We start from the raw sequence: 19,477 nt of genomic DNA on the forward strand, positions 1-19,477 counted from the left end.
GTTCAATAACCGTCTCTTGAAATTCTTTGGCATTTAATTATCGCCCTATAAAAACGACACTGAACGTGAAAATTATGATAAACATTGATTTTAAAACACTTTTTTATCGAATTATAGAAACTTTTTTATAAAATCCGCCAACGTACTAAGATTTCTTATCTTATAAATTTCCTAAATCCGAAAGAATATTATTTATTCTCCACTATTTTCAGTGTATTAAAATCAATAATGCCTGCACTAAATTTTCTGTTTTTATAAGAAATTATATTGAAAGGGATATTTTGTATTAATATTAAAATGAACAATTTAACTGCTAAGTAGGGTGGGGGGGGGGGAAATACAACATGACGATGATTAAAATTTTTATAGCGGGAAATCATATATTGTAAAACTTGTGAAAAGTGTACAATGAAGAAAATAAATCTATCTATCCTAAATCCGAAAGATTTTTCGAATCCAGACAGAAACGCGATCGCAAAATTGGAAATAGGAAAATAGTAATAATAATGATAGCTTCATATTACGTCCTGCCGCCATTAGATGGCAGAAGTATGCAAGGAGTTTATATTCGCAGCTGTCATTAAACTGATTACTTTCTTATTTCCAATTTTGCGATCCCGTTTCTGTCTAGATTCGAAAAATCTTTGGGATTTAGGAAATTTATAAGATAAGAAATCTTGATACGTTGGCCGATTTTATAAAAAAGTGTCCATAATTCGAGAAAAAAGTGTTTTCAAATCAATGTTTTTTTTAATTTTCACGTTCAGTGCCGTTTTTATAGGGCGATAATTAAAGGTTCTTCTTTGCCAAAAAATTTCAGAGACCGTTGAACACTCTTAAGGGTATGTGGGCAAAGGACGTTTTTTCGTGTGTTGAAACTTTCTCTGAAATAAAAAATGATTTCTTGTTAAAATTTTGGAGAAATGATTTTGTTTGGTACAAGGAATCTCGTTGTTCTACTCATTTAATATAACGTAACGCAAAAATAATAAAAATAAAGCAATCAATAGTAAAATAATGTGTTTTATCATAGTTCACTCAGCGGCCACTCGCTCGAATTGGCGTTGTTTTCTGGAGCACTGACACACTCAAGCAACGTCTGTGTATGCGCCGCCATCTTTGTTTTCATTTTCCTTTAAAAATGTCACTTTTTAAACTTAATTTTTTAATAATTTAACGCAAAATTATGTATTTTTCGGAGAACAGCGAGATTCCTTTAACCCAAATCTATCATCCCTCAAAATTTTAGACAAAAATCTTTTCTCATTTTAGAGTGAAATGTATACTACCAAAACACATTTTCCCATACTAGGTCATGTGGGAGGTTCCCACATACCCCTAAGGAGAATGGAGGACCGAACATAACCTCAAAAGTAAATTAATTTCAAACAATTTTAGAACATAGTTATATACTCTTTTCGTAAAAAATTATGTAGATTTAAAATCTTTTTTCTAACACACGCACCGAAAGTACACCATTTTTTACCTGTAAAGGGGGAGAAAAGCATGTCTTTCCTGGCGAGCGGGAGAGAAAGTTACTTTCCCTCCCGCTGACGTCACTGATAGGGAGGAAAAGTACATTCCCTCCCTGTGACGTCACTAGCAGGGAGGGAATGTAACTTTCCCCCGTAACGTCAATTTTTATTTCTGTTGTTTATACAACATTAAGAAGAACAAGAACAGCATATTATTGAATTTACTGTCAAACTATGGATTCGAAATATCGAGTTTAAGTTTAATGTTGATATTTCGATATATCGAATCTAATTTAAAATCGATAATCACGTAAACAATAGTGTACACTTTCTCCGCTTGGCGTCTCTGTACGTTTGTTGTCATATGTACTTTCGGTATGTGTGTTAGAGGAAAATGATTTCCGTCTCGTGTATTTGCGGAAATCAACCATTTTCCTCCCTAGATGCACAATATACTATTATTAAGTAATTATTTTCTTAACATTGTGTCTTTTTTCTTTCAGAACAGACAAAAATCTCGCAATTTTTATCCAAATTTTATAAACTATAGCTTATGTTATTGAGTTTTGAGGTTATGTTAGCTTTTCCCCCTTAATAAAATGGTTGAATCTGGTGCACCGGAAAAAAAGAAATGTGATTTTACATGCTGTGTATGCGAGGAAAAAAACCTATTCTGTGTATGTCGTTTTTACAGAAATTTTGTAATTTTACTTTCTACAGAACGGTAAAATTACAGAATAATATTGTAAAATTACGCTACTGAGAAGAGTAACTTTACATAAAACTTTAAATTCACAATGATCTGTAAAATTACATGTTTTGTATGCGAGGAAAAAAACCATAGCCCAGCAGAGTGAATTCACATTCGGGTTGAAATTGAACAGTGCTATGTAAAATCGCTCTTCACAGTACTGTGAATTTACAGCATCTTGTGTTTCTAACCTCAAAATCATAAATATTGTCATGCTGAGTGCAGTAAAATCACATAATCTTGTAAAATAATTTTTACAGAACCGTGTAATTATACTGTTCGAACAGTTAAATTCAGAACTTTTTTTTTACAGTGTGAATATAACTTGAAAAAGTTGAAAGATTAAAATTTTTTTAATATTATTACTGAAATTATTATTACAATTATATAATATAATGGACGTAGAAAAATATTAATGTGCGTGTCAAGTGAAATAGAAAGCAAATAATGCTTATCTATATATCGTACATTATAATATATAAAAATATATATCATACCTCGTTGCTAATTGTTATAAAAAAAACTTAAATCTACCGTAAACATTTTATTGTAGATCGAATATTGAACGAAATAACAATATTTTATTCTTTTATCAACAGGGTGGCATCATGATCAGAAAAAAGACGAAATTTTTTTGTCAAAACCAGGAATTGTAATGATATTTTTATTAAATATCAAATTTATTTACTTGGTATTATAACTATGTAATATTATTTTAAATTAGCGGCAAAAATTTATTTTTCTTAAAAATAAACCACATAAATACACTCGTGGACAGATATGCTTACCCATTTTTGTCTTTTTCTAACTCACGTGTTGTCATGGCAACACGTGTGTTAGAAAAGGACAAATATGTGTAAGCATATCTGGCCACGAGTGTACATAAAGACTTTTTGGAAACTTTACAACACCTTACACAGCAAGATTAGAAATATTGAATGTTCTAAACTTATGTTATCAAAATTTTTTAAGGTTATGTGATTGTTGTGATTTCACATATTTAAATATTCTCCGTAGGTTTTCTTCTAAAATATTTCAATAGATTGAGCTAAAATTTTGTGGAGAATTCTAAAATAGTATATAAGGAATCGCTGTTATGTGCCAGAGTATTAATAAATTGTTAAAAAATTTATATTTAAATAATTACATATATTGGAGGAAAATTCAATATGGCAACAATAGGATTGCAGTTAGCAAATATGTAATTATATTTAAAATAAATTTTTTAACAAAACATTAATATAATCTGGCACATGACAACGAATCTTTATATTATTTTTAAGTCCTCCATAAAATTTTACCTCAATCTATCAAGTATTTTGTGAGAAAACCTTTGGAGAATATTTTACATGGGAAATCACAACAATCACGTGATCTTAAGGGGGGAACACCAGTTGTAACTCAAAAAATAATGCTTTTTTCAAGAATATTTTCCAAAAGAACAATGAATCTTTTTAAAGAATACTATTTATTAGTTAAAAGTACATGTAAAAAGCTGTAATTTAAAAGAAAAAAAAAATTTTTTTAACAAAAACTTTTGGAGATATGAGCCATTGAAGTGGCGTCTTAAGAAAAAAGGCGAATTGCGGTGACCAGCATTCTGCAAGTATACTTCGTCTGAAATACAAAAATGAAATTGATTTACATTTATTATAAGATTATCTAGTTCGTGATCGAAGGATTTAAAAAAAAAAAAAAATTTGACAAAATGGCGACCTGTCAAAGTCAAAAGTATGATTTTCGTTAAAAAAATACGGTCGATTTTCAGCTATATAAAAAAAAGTTTTGCATAAAAAAAAAAATCCTTCGATCACGAACTAGACTTATATGTGTAAATGAAGCACACTAAATTTTAAATAAATCGGTTTAATGGTATTCGAGTAATCGTGGTCACCGACTTGGAAAATGTCATTTTGAGAAAAACGCATTCAAAGTTTCAACTTACTTTTTTTTGTTCAGAAGAAATTTTGTTTCCAAGTTACAAAGAGTCATCGATTCTTGGACCATATAATAACTCTTCCGCAGTGGTTGCCGTTTCTAAATCATAGGAAAAGGCCATCTGTCGTTAGGGTCAGTTATGGCTGGCCACCTTGTATGAAGCCACGGGACGCGCCGATGCAGTGTTCTGTATATCTCATTTATTTTTCACCGGATCAACTTTGAAATTTACAGACACATTTCTAAATATGTGTACTTTAAGAAAATGCACAAAAAAAAAAATTGATTTTTCGAAAGTTACAACTGGTGTTCCCCCCTTAACCCATTAACGACCGCCAGGACGAAAAATTTACCTTCACTTAGCAGCTGTTATTCTATATGAAAAAATAATTTAAAAAATGCAGGATAGCCCATTTCTAACGTAAAATTTATCGTTCTTTTCGATTCTGAAGTCCAAATTTAATTATAATTAAATCCTTAATATTTATAACAATTTTATTGCAAAAAAAAACATGATTTTCTGCAAAAAAATTTTTATTCAAAAAATATTTTGACATGGAAAACGACAGTTAATTTGCTCCGGAACCCAAAATATCGCGTCCTCAAATACCCAGTTACAAAACTGTATAGTTGCGAATTTCAAAATTTAAGATGGCGGACGACAAAATTGCGATTTTCCACTAAAAAAGACTTAAAAAACACTATTTTGCAAAAAATAATATATTGATGAATTATTTTTATTTCTGCACCATATACTTATGTGTTTTGGGTCACTAAACATGAATACGGTATAAGTTTTCAAAAATTCAAAATGGCGGATCCAATATGGCGGACAATTTTTTCAAAAACTCAATGGATTTATCTGAAATTTGTTACTCGGGGGTTTTTGCGGTCGCCGGTTACGAATCTGAAGTTACTTTTCAATAATTCAACATGGCGGATCCGAAATAGCCTACAAATTTTAACCCTGCAGAAAATCCTTTAAAGTACGCGTCTCTTTAGAAATTTTTATCAAAAATGTTAAACAATTTGATTATTTTAGTACTCCTTTGACGGTAGAAATGGTGAAATTTTATGGTCACACAGTAATAAAATAGTAGATCAGTAATAAAAAATGTGTTCGATTTCAATATAAAGTGAAGTAATTCGAAATCAACGACCCCAAAAACTCAATAAGTATTGATATCAATATTTCTAACGTCCCTGTGTAAAGTATAAGTAAAATGATATTTAATATTTAAAAAAAAAATAATAATTTCAAAGTTATTTTAATTGTGTCAATACAATTTTGGAATTATTTTTATACCTGCATCCCGAGCTGTGTGTTTATAATATTCAAGTTGAAAAGGGGTGCCCTAAGCCGAAGGTCATAAACAAATGGGCGGATTGAAAATTCCAAAAATAATTAAATCAGTTGCAATTCGTGTATTGACCTGTTTAGACGCGTTGCCAACGGGAGTGTAAATTTTATAATTATAAATACTCTATGCAAATATATTTCCTTTATCGTATCTTCGAGAGTGTTTAAATCATTTTAGTAATTTTAGTAAATTTTTGTTCCGGGAGTGTACGAAATTCTTAAAATTGCAATCGTTTAAATTTTTTAGAAAAAGTATTTTGTTTTTATTTAATTAAAACGTGATTTCGGGAGTGTTCGAAAATTTTTAAATCGCGTGTGTTTCCATCACATCTCATCGTTCAAAATTTTTATGATGCATCGGTTACAGACTAAGGTAGAAGATACATTTCTTTATAAATCATAATTACATTTTGTTTTTTGTTTTTTGTTAGTAGTATACATTTTTTATGTACCTGAAAAACGCGGGATTTCTTTTTTTTAAGTTTTAATAGCCACCCTGTAATAAAAAGTGAACAATTCGCAATGTTCATTTTTTTTACAATAAAAACTTAATAATTCTAAATCACTCTATAAAATTAAATGTTAAAAAATAAAAAGTTTTCTAATGAATTTTGTTCTTGAATAATGGAAATATTTATCTTTATCACACATTCAACATTTTTCTTATATTTCTATAACAATATTAGTTAAAAAGCTGAAAAATCAGTCGAGCTTTAAAGCAGTCTTTGCAATAAGAAAAAGCATTTTTAAAATGTTTTCTTTTAATTAAATTGACTTTTTTTTCATTATGTAAATAATCTTTTTTTTTTTTTTTTTGGAAGCTTACAAACGATTATTTTAACAAAGTATAAATTTTAGGGCAAAATATGAGAAATTTTTGTTTTTCTTTTTGCTTTTAAAACAATTGGAAAAAATTTAAGGCATTAATTTTCCATTTACTAGACATTAGAGTGGTTTAAAAAATTTTAATTCCTTTGTTATTACTTTCTAATTTATTAAAATTAGAGAGCTAAGTTCTGACATCTTTTTTTTCATTTTTTTAAACCACTCTACTATTGAAATAAATATTTGTTTTTGACTCTTAAAACTACATTTTATATATTTAGGATCTCCAAATTTAACTGCGGATGAAGTCGAAAATGTTAAAATATAATTCTTAACAAAAATACTGGTCATCTGAATCTTCTTATATATAATTTAAATATAAATATATACCTATATATAGAAAATTGTTCTGTCAAACGAATCTCTAAGCAAATTTACAAATTCTTTGTAAATTATAAATTTACAATTTTAGACATTGTAAATAGAAAATGTACTTTTCTTTTTCGTTTTAAGGTATATGAAAATTATTTGCAATTTTTGCAAAAATATTAATTTACGAGGTAGATGCTTGTCGTTCTTCTAACACTTTTAATGCTTTTTTACTATTTTCAACGAATTCCTGAAAAAAAATAAATTAATTTTTATTCATTAATATCTTAAACTGACAATTTCACATGAAATAATTTTCACTTAGTTCAAAATATTTAATAATTATTTTTTTACCATTAAACCACGACTCATGTAATATGGACGATTAATTCCATCATTCTTTGCACAATCTTCACAGAAACAAATGAAAATAGTATCAATCACCATCTGTTGAATAAACATGTTTTTTTAATTATTAATTTCTTAAATACATTTAATGAAAAATATAGTAAATAGGATCAGTTGGGATAAATGGGGACAAAATCGCTATTTTTCACAAATTACTTAAGTTTCTTCCTTTAAAATGTAATATTTGCGGGTTTATTTTTTTTTTAAGTTGTTATTTACATTCCTAGGATTAATTTTATGCAGCAGAAAAAAATTTAGATAAGCTTTAAACGCATGAAACTGACTGTCCACATTTACCCCAAAAATTAAGAAAATTTCATAAAATTCGGGGTAAATGGGGACAACATAGTTTCTAAGAAAGTTTTAAGAAAAAAGTTTCCTTAAGTATCTTACTGTATTAAGGGATGAAAAAACTTGAAAAAAATTAGTAGTATTAATAGTATTAATAGTAGTAACTATTATATAATAGTTGAACCAATTGAAATTTTTTTATTTTTTTTTATTTCAGTATTTTGTCTCGCATTTGAAAAAAAACAGACTTAAAAATCATATCAAATTTTTTTCTTATTCCTTATGACCCCAACTGACCGTAAATCTTTTTATATTTGGGATAAATGATAAATATATCTATTTTTTTCATTGTTCTTTTTGGGTCGGTATCATATTGACACAATTTTTTTGTGAAAATTTTTATATTGTATAACCAGTGATGATATTATTTTGATCCAAAATGTTATATTGTAATATTGTTATATTTAACTTTAAATTTACTTTTAATTTCCAGTTGTTAAGAATAACATTTTGGATTTTAATAGTTGTAAAAAATAACATTATTTATGGTTATACAAAATATAACAATTTTCACAAAAAAATTTGTGTCAATATGATACCGATCAAAATTATTAGTTAGAATTTTCATTTTATGGAATTTCATTTGTGATAATTATTTTTGTGCCGAATCTTTGTTTGTTTGAATTAGTATTTTGCAGAATTTTCATCAAAAAGATTTTCTATATAACAGAATTTTTATATACTGGAAATTCACTTTACAGAAGTTTTATTTGTTCGAATTTGCATTTAACATAATAGGCATTTTAAAGAATTTTTTATTTGTTCGAATTATTATTTGATATAATTTCCATATAACCAATTTTTTATTCTACCGAATTTTCACTTAACCATAAAATCATTTAACATAATTTCTAATTGATAGAATTTTCATTTGTCCAAAATCTGCAAATGTCCGAACCTGTTCCTAAAGCAAATTTTAACGCTGAATTCGAATCCACAGTCCGTTTTTTTACTACACGTCAGGTTTTTGAGATAATTGCAATTTTTAATTTTTGATGCTTTTAACAAAATTGTTATTGTTAATTAAACTATATTACTTATAAAAAAGTCATAACTTTGATCAAGGTTTTTGGGGTCGTTGATGACGAATCTGGCATTAGATTTTTAAAATTTTTAATGGAGGATCCAATTGGGCGGATGAAAAAATTAAAAATTAATTGGACTTGCTTAAAACTTGTTACTCGGGGGGTTTTTGAGGTCGCTGATTACGAATTTGACATCAGATTTTTAAACGAGTTTTAAGCTAATCCGATCAATAATGGATTCGAATTCAACATAAAAAATTTGGTTAAGAAACGCTCTTGTTTTTCTGGGACCAAAAGTTGACCCGAATTTGTAAACCTGTGTAATTTTTGATTGGTTGATTTTAAAAATCGCACCGAAATCTTTTTGTCGTTGTTTGTTCGGACAAATGAAAATTCTATCAATTATAAATTATGTTAAATGATTTTACGGTTAACTAAAAATTCGGTAGTATAAAAAATTGGTTATATGGAAATTGTATCAAATAATAATTCGAACAAATAAAAAATTCTTTAAAATGCCTATTATGTTAAATGAAAATTCGAGCAAATAAAAATTGGAAAAAATAAAAATTCTGTGAAGTGAATTTTCGGTTATATAAAAATTGTGTAATATAGAAAATCGGTTTGATGAAAATTCTACAAAATACTAATTAGAACAAATAAAAATTCGGCTCGAAAATAATTATGACAAATGAAATTCCATAAAATGAAAATTCTAAATAATGATTTAGTTAGTTATATTAACTATTTAATTTTATTAATTAGTTAAGAAAATTGAAAGATATATTTACCTCATAAATTGAAATGAAAACGTGCGCAATTACGTAGGCAAAAATTCCTGCAATTAAAATCGGTACCCACGGATGTTGAAGATTTGGTTTTTTCTAAAGAAAAAATTAATATAAATATTTAAAAATCCGACTGAAAATAATATCCAAGTTTAAAAATACTGTACACACCTGCATTAAATAAATTCCGGCAACAACAGTGAGTGCGACAACGAGAACTTTTCCTAAGAAAAGAACAAAATCTCCGACACTATTAATAGCCGCCACTCGAAGAATGTTACTTGATAATGCTTGAAAAGCTTTTCTTCCTCCAGTGCAAAAACTGCATCCGTAAATTGCTAAAATGAGGATATTTCAATTATTATTAATTGTATAATATTTATTTATTTTTGCATTTAATAAATTATTTAAAATTATATTTTGTACCTGTTTCAATGTATGCATTTCTGGTAAGGAATTTTAAAGCACATTCGAAACACCATAAACAACAATGACAACACCAAAGTATACCTTTAGTGCAATCATTGTCATATTTTTTAAGTTTCTTTTGCACAGAAGCCAACATAGTTCTCAATAATCTAACGATTCCAATTATCATTGCGCCAAATGACACAGTTCCAAGATGAAAACGAATTAATGTTGAGGTACTTTTTGCCACTGGTAATGATAATTGCTTTTTATCCCTGTCAAGAAAAAATATATTTTTTTTATATGAGGGACTACATGTGAAGTGATCAAAATGAAAAAAAAAATTTTCTGCAATGTAGGTAATTTGTAGTCTTATAGAATCATAATAATATATAATAATTAATTCATAATTATCATGAATTATAATTCATTGGAAAAAGACTTTTTTCATTTAGACAAAAATTAATTGGCGAAAAAATTTTTGAATTACCGTTTTCTTTAATTATTTTTTTTCCTGAAATATTGAAATATAAATATATTTCATTGATATCAATTTCAATAGCCTTTGTGATGCCCTGACGAATGGTAAAGTGCATTTTCGAAAAAAAAAATTTTAAACAAAGAAAATCAAAAATAAATTTGACTTTTTTTAAAGTGAAAGTCACGATTTTTTTTTAAAACTAACTCTGAGGTTTTTTTTTCCTATATAGGGAAGAAAAACTATTTTTCTATGCAAATTATTATTAGTTTTTATCTAAAAAATTTTTGCATTGTTTTTTGATCGATAAATGGAAAAAAATTAGTTATTATTTTTTGAGTGAAAAATATATATTTTTTTCAATCGTTGATCATAAACGTTGTGAACTTCATCGACGTTTTAATTTCTTCGTTTTGCTAAATAAAGTTATTTATATTTTTCAATTTTTCTTAATTAAGAAAATAAGAAAAATTAATAAAATTTATTGTTAAACGCAGAAAATTACATTCTCAATTTTTTGGAAGTATGTTTTGACTAACATTTTTGTCGAAAGTCGTATCAGATTCTATATTTATTGAAAAACCACAAATTATGTAATGAAAAATGAAAAATTTTTACAAAAAAAGACTAAATATATTTTTTTTATATAATATTTAACATGTCAAAATAATATTTGGATTTTTGTGATATTTTTAATTTTGTACTTATATGAGTTTTTTTCTTCAATAACATATTTTGGGGAAATTTCACGAGCTAGTTACGAATTGCATACTGTGATATCGGTGCCGCAAAAAACCTCCAAATTGTCAATTCACATTTAATTTACATTTGTTAATACTACTCACGAGTGTGAAAAATAAAAAATGGTCTTATTAGGCAAAATTAGATATTTAAACAACATATTTCTTCACTGAAATCGAAGAAATAGAGAAAATCCTGATGTAACTCGCATTAAGGGGGGCGCCTACTTTATCGAGTCAAAAAAATCGATTTTTTAAAAGTTGTCTTAACTGAAAGTACAACTATCAGAGAATATGCTCTTAAAATATTACGTCAAAGTACAAAGTATTTTTCGAGTTACAGCTTGTAGAACGCAATAAAGCGCGTGGCCTGGCGCGCGACTCCACTCGCGGTCTCTAATACTTTTCATAATTTGTTGCGCTTATCTACTATTACACCTACCATTAAAATTACCATTTATCAATAAAATGTCGTCTTATCCAAGAGCTACCCATAAAAAAATAGTCGTTCATCGAGGCCTGTGACTGCCGTAAGTTTTTAATAAACAGTTTTTCAATCTTTAAACTCGTTTTTCTCAAAACACTGTTTTTGTAGTTTGCGTACACGATAGACAAAAATCTATTCAACCGATTAAGGTCTACCTGGGCTTGTTTTAAAGATAAAAAGTGTCTCTTCTGTATGAACTAAATTTGTTTTTGATAGAGTTAAATTTAGTGCTTTCTTTTAAAGAAAAAATGAGATTTTTTTTGGCGAAAATTAAATTTTTTTTAAAAAAGTCATGTAAAAATGTCAGTTTTTACTTTCTATTATAATCTTTTAATTCATACAGAAGGCAATAATGTATATTTAAAGAAAAGATTTTGTTTTTGTGTTTTAGATATGAATTGTGGACCCTAGGTTGTACGCAAAGGGAAAATTTCAGCAGCGAGGCGTTATATATATGGCGTTTATTTTATTATTAAATTCTATTTTCATTTAATTCAAAAAATTATATTTCAAAGATTTAAATATATAAGAAAACATACACTAAATCTCGCATCGATTTATTTAAATGTGTTTGAGAAAAAAATTCCTGAAATGTACGCAGTTTTTTACCTTCTAAAGTAGGCGCCCCCCTTAAATCTAATTTTCATTTAACGATAACTTTTTAAGCAATCGCTTTTAATGCTTGGGGTTTTTTGACATTCATTTATGGGTTCTGAAGGATTAAAAAATGTGTATTAGACAAGTGTGCCACTTGTGATATGCGAGATAATGAGCTATTCATAAGTGTAACTACATTTTTGCTGATTTTTGAAAATCATCAATTTTCTTATAATACTTTTTGAGAGATCATTATTTAACATTCGTCCATATAAAATTTACATTTTCAGCTATCCAAGAAAAGAAATCTGGGTGGTAGAACATTGTGACACTTAACATTTCTATGTAATCGTTCTGGGAAAACGCGCAACGAGTGCGTAACTCATTCCCAAAGAATGGTTTTTCGACGAGCACAACAAATTATACGTGGGGCATTTCATTTGAAAACGATCAGTCATGACTTAGATTTTTTTAATATTTCGTTTTTTTGTATTGTTTGGGGACTTAAATAAGTGTGCAAAATTTTAATTAAAAATCTTAAGTTTTTTTCAAGTTATTTACATTAACAAATTTAAGATACTTTTTTTCCTTTTCGCTATAACTTTTTCATTTTTCTTTGTACAGAAAAGTGTTTTAAATGTTTTTTCTTCAAAAATTATTGAATTTGAAGAAAATGATTTTTATTTTTAATATTTTATAATTTTTATATTATTTATTTAAAAAAAAAAATTTTTTATTAATGTTTAAACCTGTTATCGGGCTAATTTCGATCTAAAAAAAATCATGAATATTCTTCAATATTATACAAATTACATATTAAAATTTGGTGAATGCATTATGTTTTGTTCTCGAGAAAAATTTTTTTGAAATTTACCGTGCATGGCTCTAGCGGTCGCATCGGTCAGCGCTTGGGTTAGATCCCATGCTGCGCGCCCATAGAGCCATGCACGGTAAATTTCAAAAAAAAATTTCTGGAGAACTAAACATAATGCATTCACCAAATTTTAATATGTAATTTGTATAATATTGAAGATTATTCATGATTTTTTTTAGATCGAAATTAGCCCGATAACAGGTTTAAACATTAATAAAAAAAATTTTTTTTTTAAATAAATAATATAAAAATTATAAAATATTAAAAATAAAAATCATTTTCTTAAAATTCAACAATTTTTGAAGAAAAAACATTTAAAACACTTTTCTGTACAAAGAAAAATGAAAAAGTTATAGCGAAAAGGAAAAAAAGTATCTTAAATTTGTTAATGTAAATAACTTGAAAAAAACTTAAGATTTTTAATTAAAATTTTGCACACTTATTTAAGTCCCCAAACAATACAAAAAAACGAAATATTAAAAAATTCTAAGTCATGACTGATCGTTTTCAAATGAAATGCCCCACGTAAAAAAATGTACATATCCTTTTGTAATTTGTTGTTTTACTCTCTAAATTTGAGTCAGTGAATTTCACTGCTAACCAGTTATAAGTATACCAAACTAGTGAAATTTCACTGACCCAATCAGTCAAATTTCACTGGTTTGGTATAATTATAACTGATTAGCAGTGAAATTTACTGATTCAAATTTAGAGAGTAGTATAAATAAATATGTGTGAAAAATGCTCACCCCTAAAATTGACATAAAGGGTTGATATTGAACAATTTTTTACGAGAAAATATTGGTTCATTAGTCTGTTTAAAGTGCCCTTGAAGAAAAAAATATATTTGAACGATCCCGGGTGAAATTTTGATGAATGTAGGTTTAGGCAAATGTAAGGGGTTGTTTTTTAAAGGATTGTAAAGTATTGTAAATTTTCGAAAATGAAAGAGATAAGTAAAATTGCCCTAAAATGTCAAAAAAATGGAAAATTTGTTGCTTTTATATATATATATATATATATATATATATATGTGCCATTCCAGGAGTTTTTTAGCACTTTTCGGAGTAACCTTTCCAAATTAAATGAAACATTTTTTTAATAATATTTATTAATATAAAGGTCCAAAAAAATCACTTTTTAAGTAAAAACAATTGTTTATTTAAAAAATACAACAATAAATAATGCAAAAAATTCACTTTTTTCCTGCAACTCCAAATAAATTGGTTTAAAGATCAAAATTTTCCTTATTTTTCAAGCTTTAACACCGCACAAGAAACATAGAGTCCGAGAAAATATTCAACTCACAATTTTTTAAACAATGTTTGTTTACTTTTTTGTATTTTATTTACTGTGAAACGTCTGCTAAAGCTGCGCGCGACGTTTGGAAGTTGTCGCTTTCCTTATTGAGCAGAAGCTCATTACACTAGCGTAGTAAAAAACATGTTGTGTGAAAAGTGAGGTTTTTCATCCTTCAAAAATGCTTTTTATGATTTTTTACTGCAAAGTAGATAATTAAAAACCATTCAATGTGATAACCAGAAATTTTTACGTTTCGTTTAATGACAACATAACCTCACTTTTCACACAACATGCTTTCTACTACGCTAGTGTAATGAGCTTCTGCTCAATAAGGAAAGCGACAACTTCCAAACGTCGCGCGCAGCTTTAGCAGACGTTTCACAGTAAATAAAATACAAAAAAGTAAACAAACATTGTTTAAAAAATTGTGAGTTGAATATTTTCTCGGACTCTATGTTTCTTGTGCGGTGTTAAAGCTTGAAAAATAAGGAAAATTTTGATCTTTAAACCAATTTATTTGGAGTTGCAGGAAAAAAGTGAATTTTTTGCATTATTTATTGTTGTATTTTTTAAATAAACAATTGTTTTTACTTAAAAAGTGATTTTTTTGGACCTTTATATTAATAAATATTATTAAAAAAATGTTTCATTTAATTTGGAAAGGTTACTCCGAAAAGTGCTAAAAAACTCCTGGAATGGCACATATATATATATATATATGTACATGTGTTTGGTCTTCAAAAAGTATTATTTAAAAATGAATTATCTACAAAGTCACCGATGGGGTGACATCTACCCCTATTTAGAAAAATTATATCAAATCCATGAAGTTTCATTATTATTATAATTATAATTTACACCTTATAAAAATTTTGAAATTTATATGAATTTGTTAATTTCGATATTTTTTCCAATTACGATTTTCGTCCTTCTTTCGCCACAGAGATGATTTCTTTCTTAGAGTAGCTTTTCTGAGTATAAAACGATTGATATCAATAAGGATATCATCACAGTAAAAATAAAATCTTCTATAAAGATTACTCGTGAGTTTAATCAGTCTTAAAAATCAAGATAGTTTTAATTTAAATGGAATTTAGTGTGTATCTTAAAATAAAACTTATTTTCCTTCTTGAAATAAAATTCTATTTTAACTGTGAACATGTTTTTACGTTTAAAATTAAGGAAAATGGAGTTAGGAACTTTGTTTGAGAACATTTTCTCTTAAAAATACGTTTTACCTGCACTCATAACCACAAAAATTAAAAATATGGTTTAAATCGAGTAGCTATTAAGAAATATGAAATTACACGGGTAAAAATTTATTTATATTTGGTCGAAAAATAATAATTTATGGTAGAAAAAAGTGTGCCACTAAATTGAAAATAATTTTCTTTTTTTTAAACAAAAAGTACCCAGCTCGTGAAATTTGCCCATATACCTGCGGGATATGGAAAATTTTCTACTTTAAAAAAATTAATTAAAAAAAAAAGAATAATAACGAACCTAGTGAAAAACCAACGTGCAACTGAACCAGCAACAACCATGTGTTGACATCCCAAGAAAAATTCACACATCACAAAGAAAATGAATATATTATACCATCTGGTAACCTGTTAAAACAATTAAATTCTTCTTATTAGTATAAATAATAATTTAGTATTTATAATTATTATTTAATTCAATTCTATACGTACTTTGATAATTATATCTTTTTTATAATGAAGATGATTTTTTGCCGTATTATTGTAAAGATCGCCAGCACTTTCTATTAATATCATACAATAAACCCAAGCAAAAACAGTCAGAAGAACCATTAAGTATGTCTGTAAATAATAATAATTCTAATTAATAATAAATGATGGTAATTTTATTATGTGAAAATTAAATAAATTTTTTGTATTGAAATTCAATTTTGAAATTGAATAATTTCGACCAAAATGTTAATTTTTTTTTATTTATATCTAAAAATAAAATAAAAATAATTTTAATGATCGCATAAATATTTATATTTTTTGCTCACATCATTTGGACTCTAAAAATAAAGAATATGTAGTTAAAAAATGAAAATCTTAATTATTGACTATAGTCTGGAAAAAAATTAAAATTTTTTTAAATTGAACTATTTACACGACGGTGAAGTTTACAACGTTTATGATCAACGATTCAAAAAAAAAAAAAATATTTTCCACTCAAAAAATAATAACTACTTTTTTGTCTACAAATTTTTTTTTCACATATAATTATTAATCAAGAAACGTTGCAAAAAATTGTGTAGATCAAATCGTTGATAGTAAACGTTGTGAACTTTACCGACGTCTATTTACATAATTTTTAATTATTATTTTTTAAATTATTTTTTAAAATCTCTCGTATGGATTTTCAAAAGAAATTTTATTTAAAAAAAATAAAGAAAAAAATGAATTGAAATTTTATTAATCTTTTCTATTAAATATTAAACTACTTTAGTAATTTTAGCTATTTTTCATCGCTAATTTTTTTACTCACTTTTTTAATGATTCTTTAGAATCTCTGGTATGAATTTTAAAAGATTTGTATTTTTTAAAAAAATACAATTTCTAAAATGGTCAAAAATTAAGATTTTCTTTTTTAAACCACATTGTATATTTTTAGAACAAAAAAAAATACATAAATTTGTGCGATCATTAAAATTTAAAGAGAAAAAAATTAAACGCAATTACTTTATAATAATTCATAATAATAATAAAATGGCTCAATTAATAGAAAAAAAAATTGAAATTAATGTCGAGAATTTATTTTAAAAATATTAAAATTTCAATTATTATTTCCAACAATTTTTATAAATTTTCTATCAAAAGGGAGATAAAATTAGGAAATAAAATTTGAACATACATAAATGGGTTGTAATAATAAGGCTGGCATGGAATAAACTGCTTTTCCAGCTTCCCTAAATAGCTGGACAACGAGTGCAATTCTCTTTCGCATTACGAGAACAACGAGAATAGTGATGACCTAGAAGATAATAAGTTGTGATTTAAGCCGAGGATAATCATAAATTGAAATTGCCATATATATATGTATATATATATATATATATATATATATATATATATATATATATTAGAGGCATTTTAACTTACTGTAACTATAGACATTATTATCGCATATACGAAATAATCGGTAGTGCTCGCGTCATCTTCATGGATTAAACCTTTATCAACCGCCTTCTTCTCATGGTACCAAGCCAACCTGAAAATCACAATTTTCATACATATTTTACTCAAATTAAAATAAATAAAAGTAAATTACAAGTAACTATAAAAATAATTGAATACAAAAAATTTTCAATTTAATTAACTGGAGGGATAGGGCGAAATTTTAACTCAACAAAATTAATGTTGTTTAGGTCGTAAAAATTAAATTTTTAAAATTAATTTTTAAAATAAAACTAGAAATTCTGGAAAAATTAAAATTTTACTCATTATTTATTTATCATTGCTGATTTATTTAGAAGTTTTTTCATGATTTTAAATAATTAATAATCGTAGGGATTTTGAAAAATTTCAATGTTTTCAAAAAAAATTAAATTTATGAAGAATAGTAAAAACAATTGTAAAAATTACTTTTTTTCATTTTTCACGAAGCTGAAGTACGCAACGTTTATGATAAATGATTTTTAAAGAAATAAATTTTCAAAATGAAAAATTTCTATAATTTTTTGCCTAAAAAATATTTCTTGTAGTTTTCATTAATCAACAAATTACAAGAAAAATATATTTTTTAGGGAAAAAATTATAGAATTTTTCATTTTAAAAAATTATTTCTTTAAAAATCGTTTATCATAAACATTGCGTACTTCAGCTTCGTCATTTTTCTTATATACTGGAATATGATTTTAGCTTCTGAAAAAAAAAATGACAAAAAAAATCGTTACCCCCTAAACAAGGTAAATTTTTATTGGTCTAATTGTTAATGGTGATTTATTTGTAAATTCAATTTTTTCCACAATTTTTATTATTTTTCATTGTTAAATTTTTATAGGGTCAGTCGGGGTAAATCCGAACGGGGGGTAAATCCGAACGCTAATTATTTCAGCTTAATTAAAATTTTTAAAAATAAGTTCGATATGAGAATTTTTACCTCAGATCCTCTTAAAGAGATTCTAAGTATTATCCCATTTTTTGTTTGTTAATTAGCAACAGCATAAACAAAGATAACAAGTATTGCAAAAAAGATTGAAAATCAAAGATGACACTCTTTCAGTATTTTGTCTCGTATTTGAAGAAAAAGAAGCTAAAAATTCATTTTATTATTTATAATTGTTTGTTATGAATACTAGAACAGAAACTATATTTGATTTTTGCCTTCTGTAAAATTTTATTAATAATATCAGACCGTTCGTATTTACCCAAAAAAATTGGAAAACTGGGGTAAAAACGAACGGTATTTTCAATCATTTTTTTTTTACATCAGAGCCACACAAAATTGTTTTTATTTCATTACACTATTATTTTAACATTATAAAAGTACATAGAAAAAAGTTTTTCTTTCTATACGTATCCTCGTTAGTAATTAATAAGCAGAAACTTAATCTCTGTTCTCTCGAAGGAGTGTTTCAATTTTTTTGCCAAATGGTTTGTTGAAAAAAGTTTTTCAGGATCTTAATAAAATTTGGTATTCTACGGTTTTTGGGGTCGCTAATTACCAATTTGAAGTCAGTTTTTCAAAATTCAAAATGGCGGACGAGAATTAAAAAATTCATTGGATTCGCTCGAAAATTGTTACTCGGGGGGTTTCAGGGTTAGCAAATTTGATCATTTTTAAAAATAAGTTTTAGGAAAGTACGCCATTTTGAATTTAAAAAATTTGACTTTTATTTTTGTATTTACATTCAATCACTCCAAAATACTTTCTGTACCAAGTTTTGCAAAAATCCGTTATGATTTGATAAAGTTATGCATTTTAATTTTTAACCTGTTTGATTTTTGTATTTATATATGATGCATTATTACATAATAGGTTTATTATCGTATTTTTTTGAGTTTTTATATAAGTTTAACAATTGCAATACTTTAAATTTATTTTCCCTAAGATTTTTCTGAAATACAGTGGCGTTCGTATTTACCCCCATATTTTAGGAAAGTTGCAAAGTATCGAGGTAAATACGAACGCTAAGTTTCCTGCGATTGTAATTTATCAAAAAATTTTTCTACCCCATAAAATTGTTCTATGGAAGTAAAGTAACAACTTCATGCACCAGAATACCGGAAGTATTTTTTTTTTAAAGAAAAAACTTATGTTATTGTTGAAACTTACTAAAAG

General features: G+C 26.5%; 1 protein-coding gene across 6 annotated transcripts in view; it reads right to left on the reverse strand.

The window, feature by feature from the left end:
• Positions 1-2,560: 2,560 nt before the first annotated feature.
• The window catches only part of LOC127280770 (choline transporter-like protein 1), a 52,948-nt gene continuing 36,031 nt past the window's right edge, over positions 2,561-19,477 (reverse strand). For 5 of the 6 annotated variants that reach the window (XM_051304015.1, XM_051304018.1, XM_051304017.1 and 2 more), the window contains exons 9-17: positions 17,296-17,404; positions 17,048-17,167; positions 15,871-15,999; positions 15,680-15,786; positions 9,717-9,973; positions 9,462-9,628; positions 9,294-9,386; positions 7,073-7,165; positions 2,561-6,968 (exon numbers count right to left, since the gene is read on the reverse strand). In XM_051304015.1, coding sequence (XP_051159972.1) covers positions 6,903-6,968; positions 7,073-7,165; positions 9,294-9,386; positions 9,462-9,628; positions 9,717-9,973; positions 15,680-15,786; positions 15,871-15,999; positions 17,048-17,167; positions 17,296-17,404 — 1,141 coding nt within the window. In that variant the 3' untranslated portion in view covers positions 2,561-6,902. The remainder of the gene's footprint in view (positions 6,969-7,072; positions 7,166-9,293; positions 9,387-9,461; positions 9,629-9,716; positions 9,974-15,679; positions 15,787-15,870; positions 16,000-17,047; positions 17,168-17,295; positions 17,405-19,477) is intronic. The other variant, XR_007842875.1, reaches the window with a different exon arrangement.

The sequence above is a fragment of the Leptopilina boulardi genome, unplaced genomic scaffold (assembly GCF_019393585.1).
Source record: "Leptopilina boulardi isolate dan_hultmark-lab unplaced genomic scaffold, ZJU_Lbou_2.1 LbouV2_25, whole genome shotgun sequence".
Taxonomy (NCBI): Eukaryota; Metazoa; Arthropoda; class Insecta; order Hymenoptera; family Figitidae; genus Leptopilina; species Leptopilina boulardi.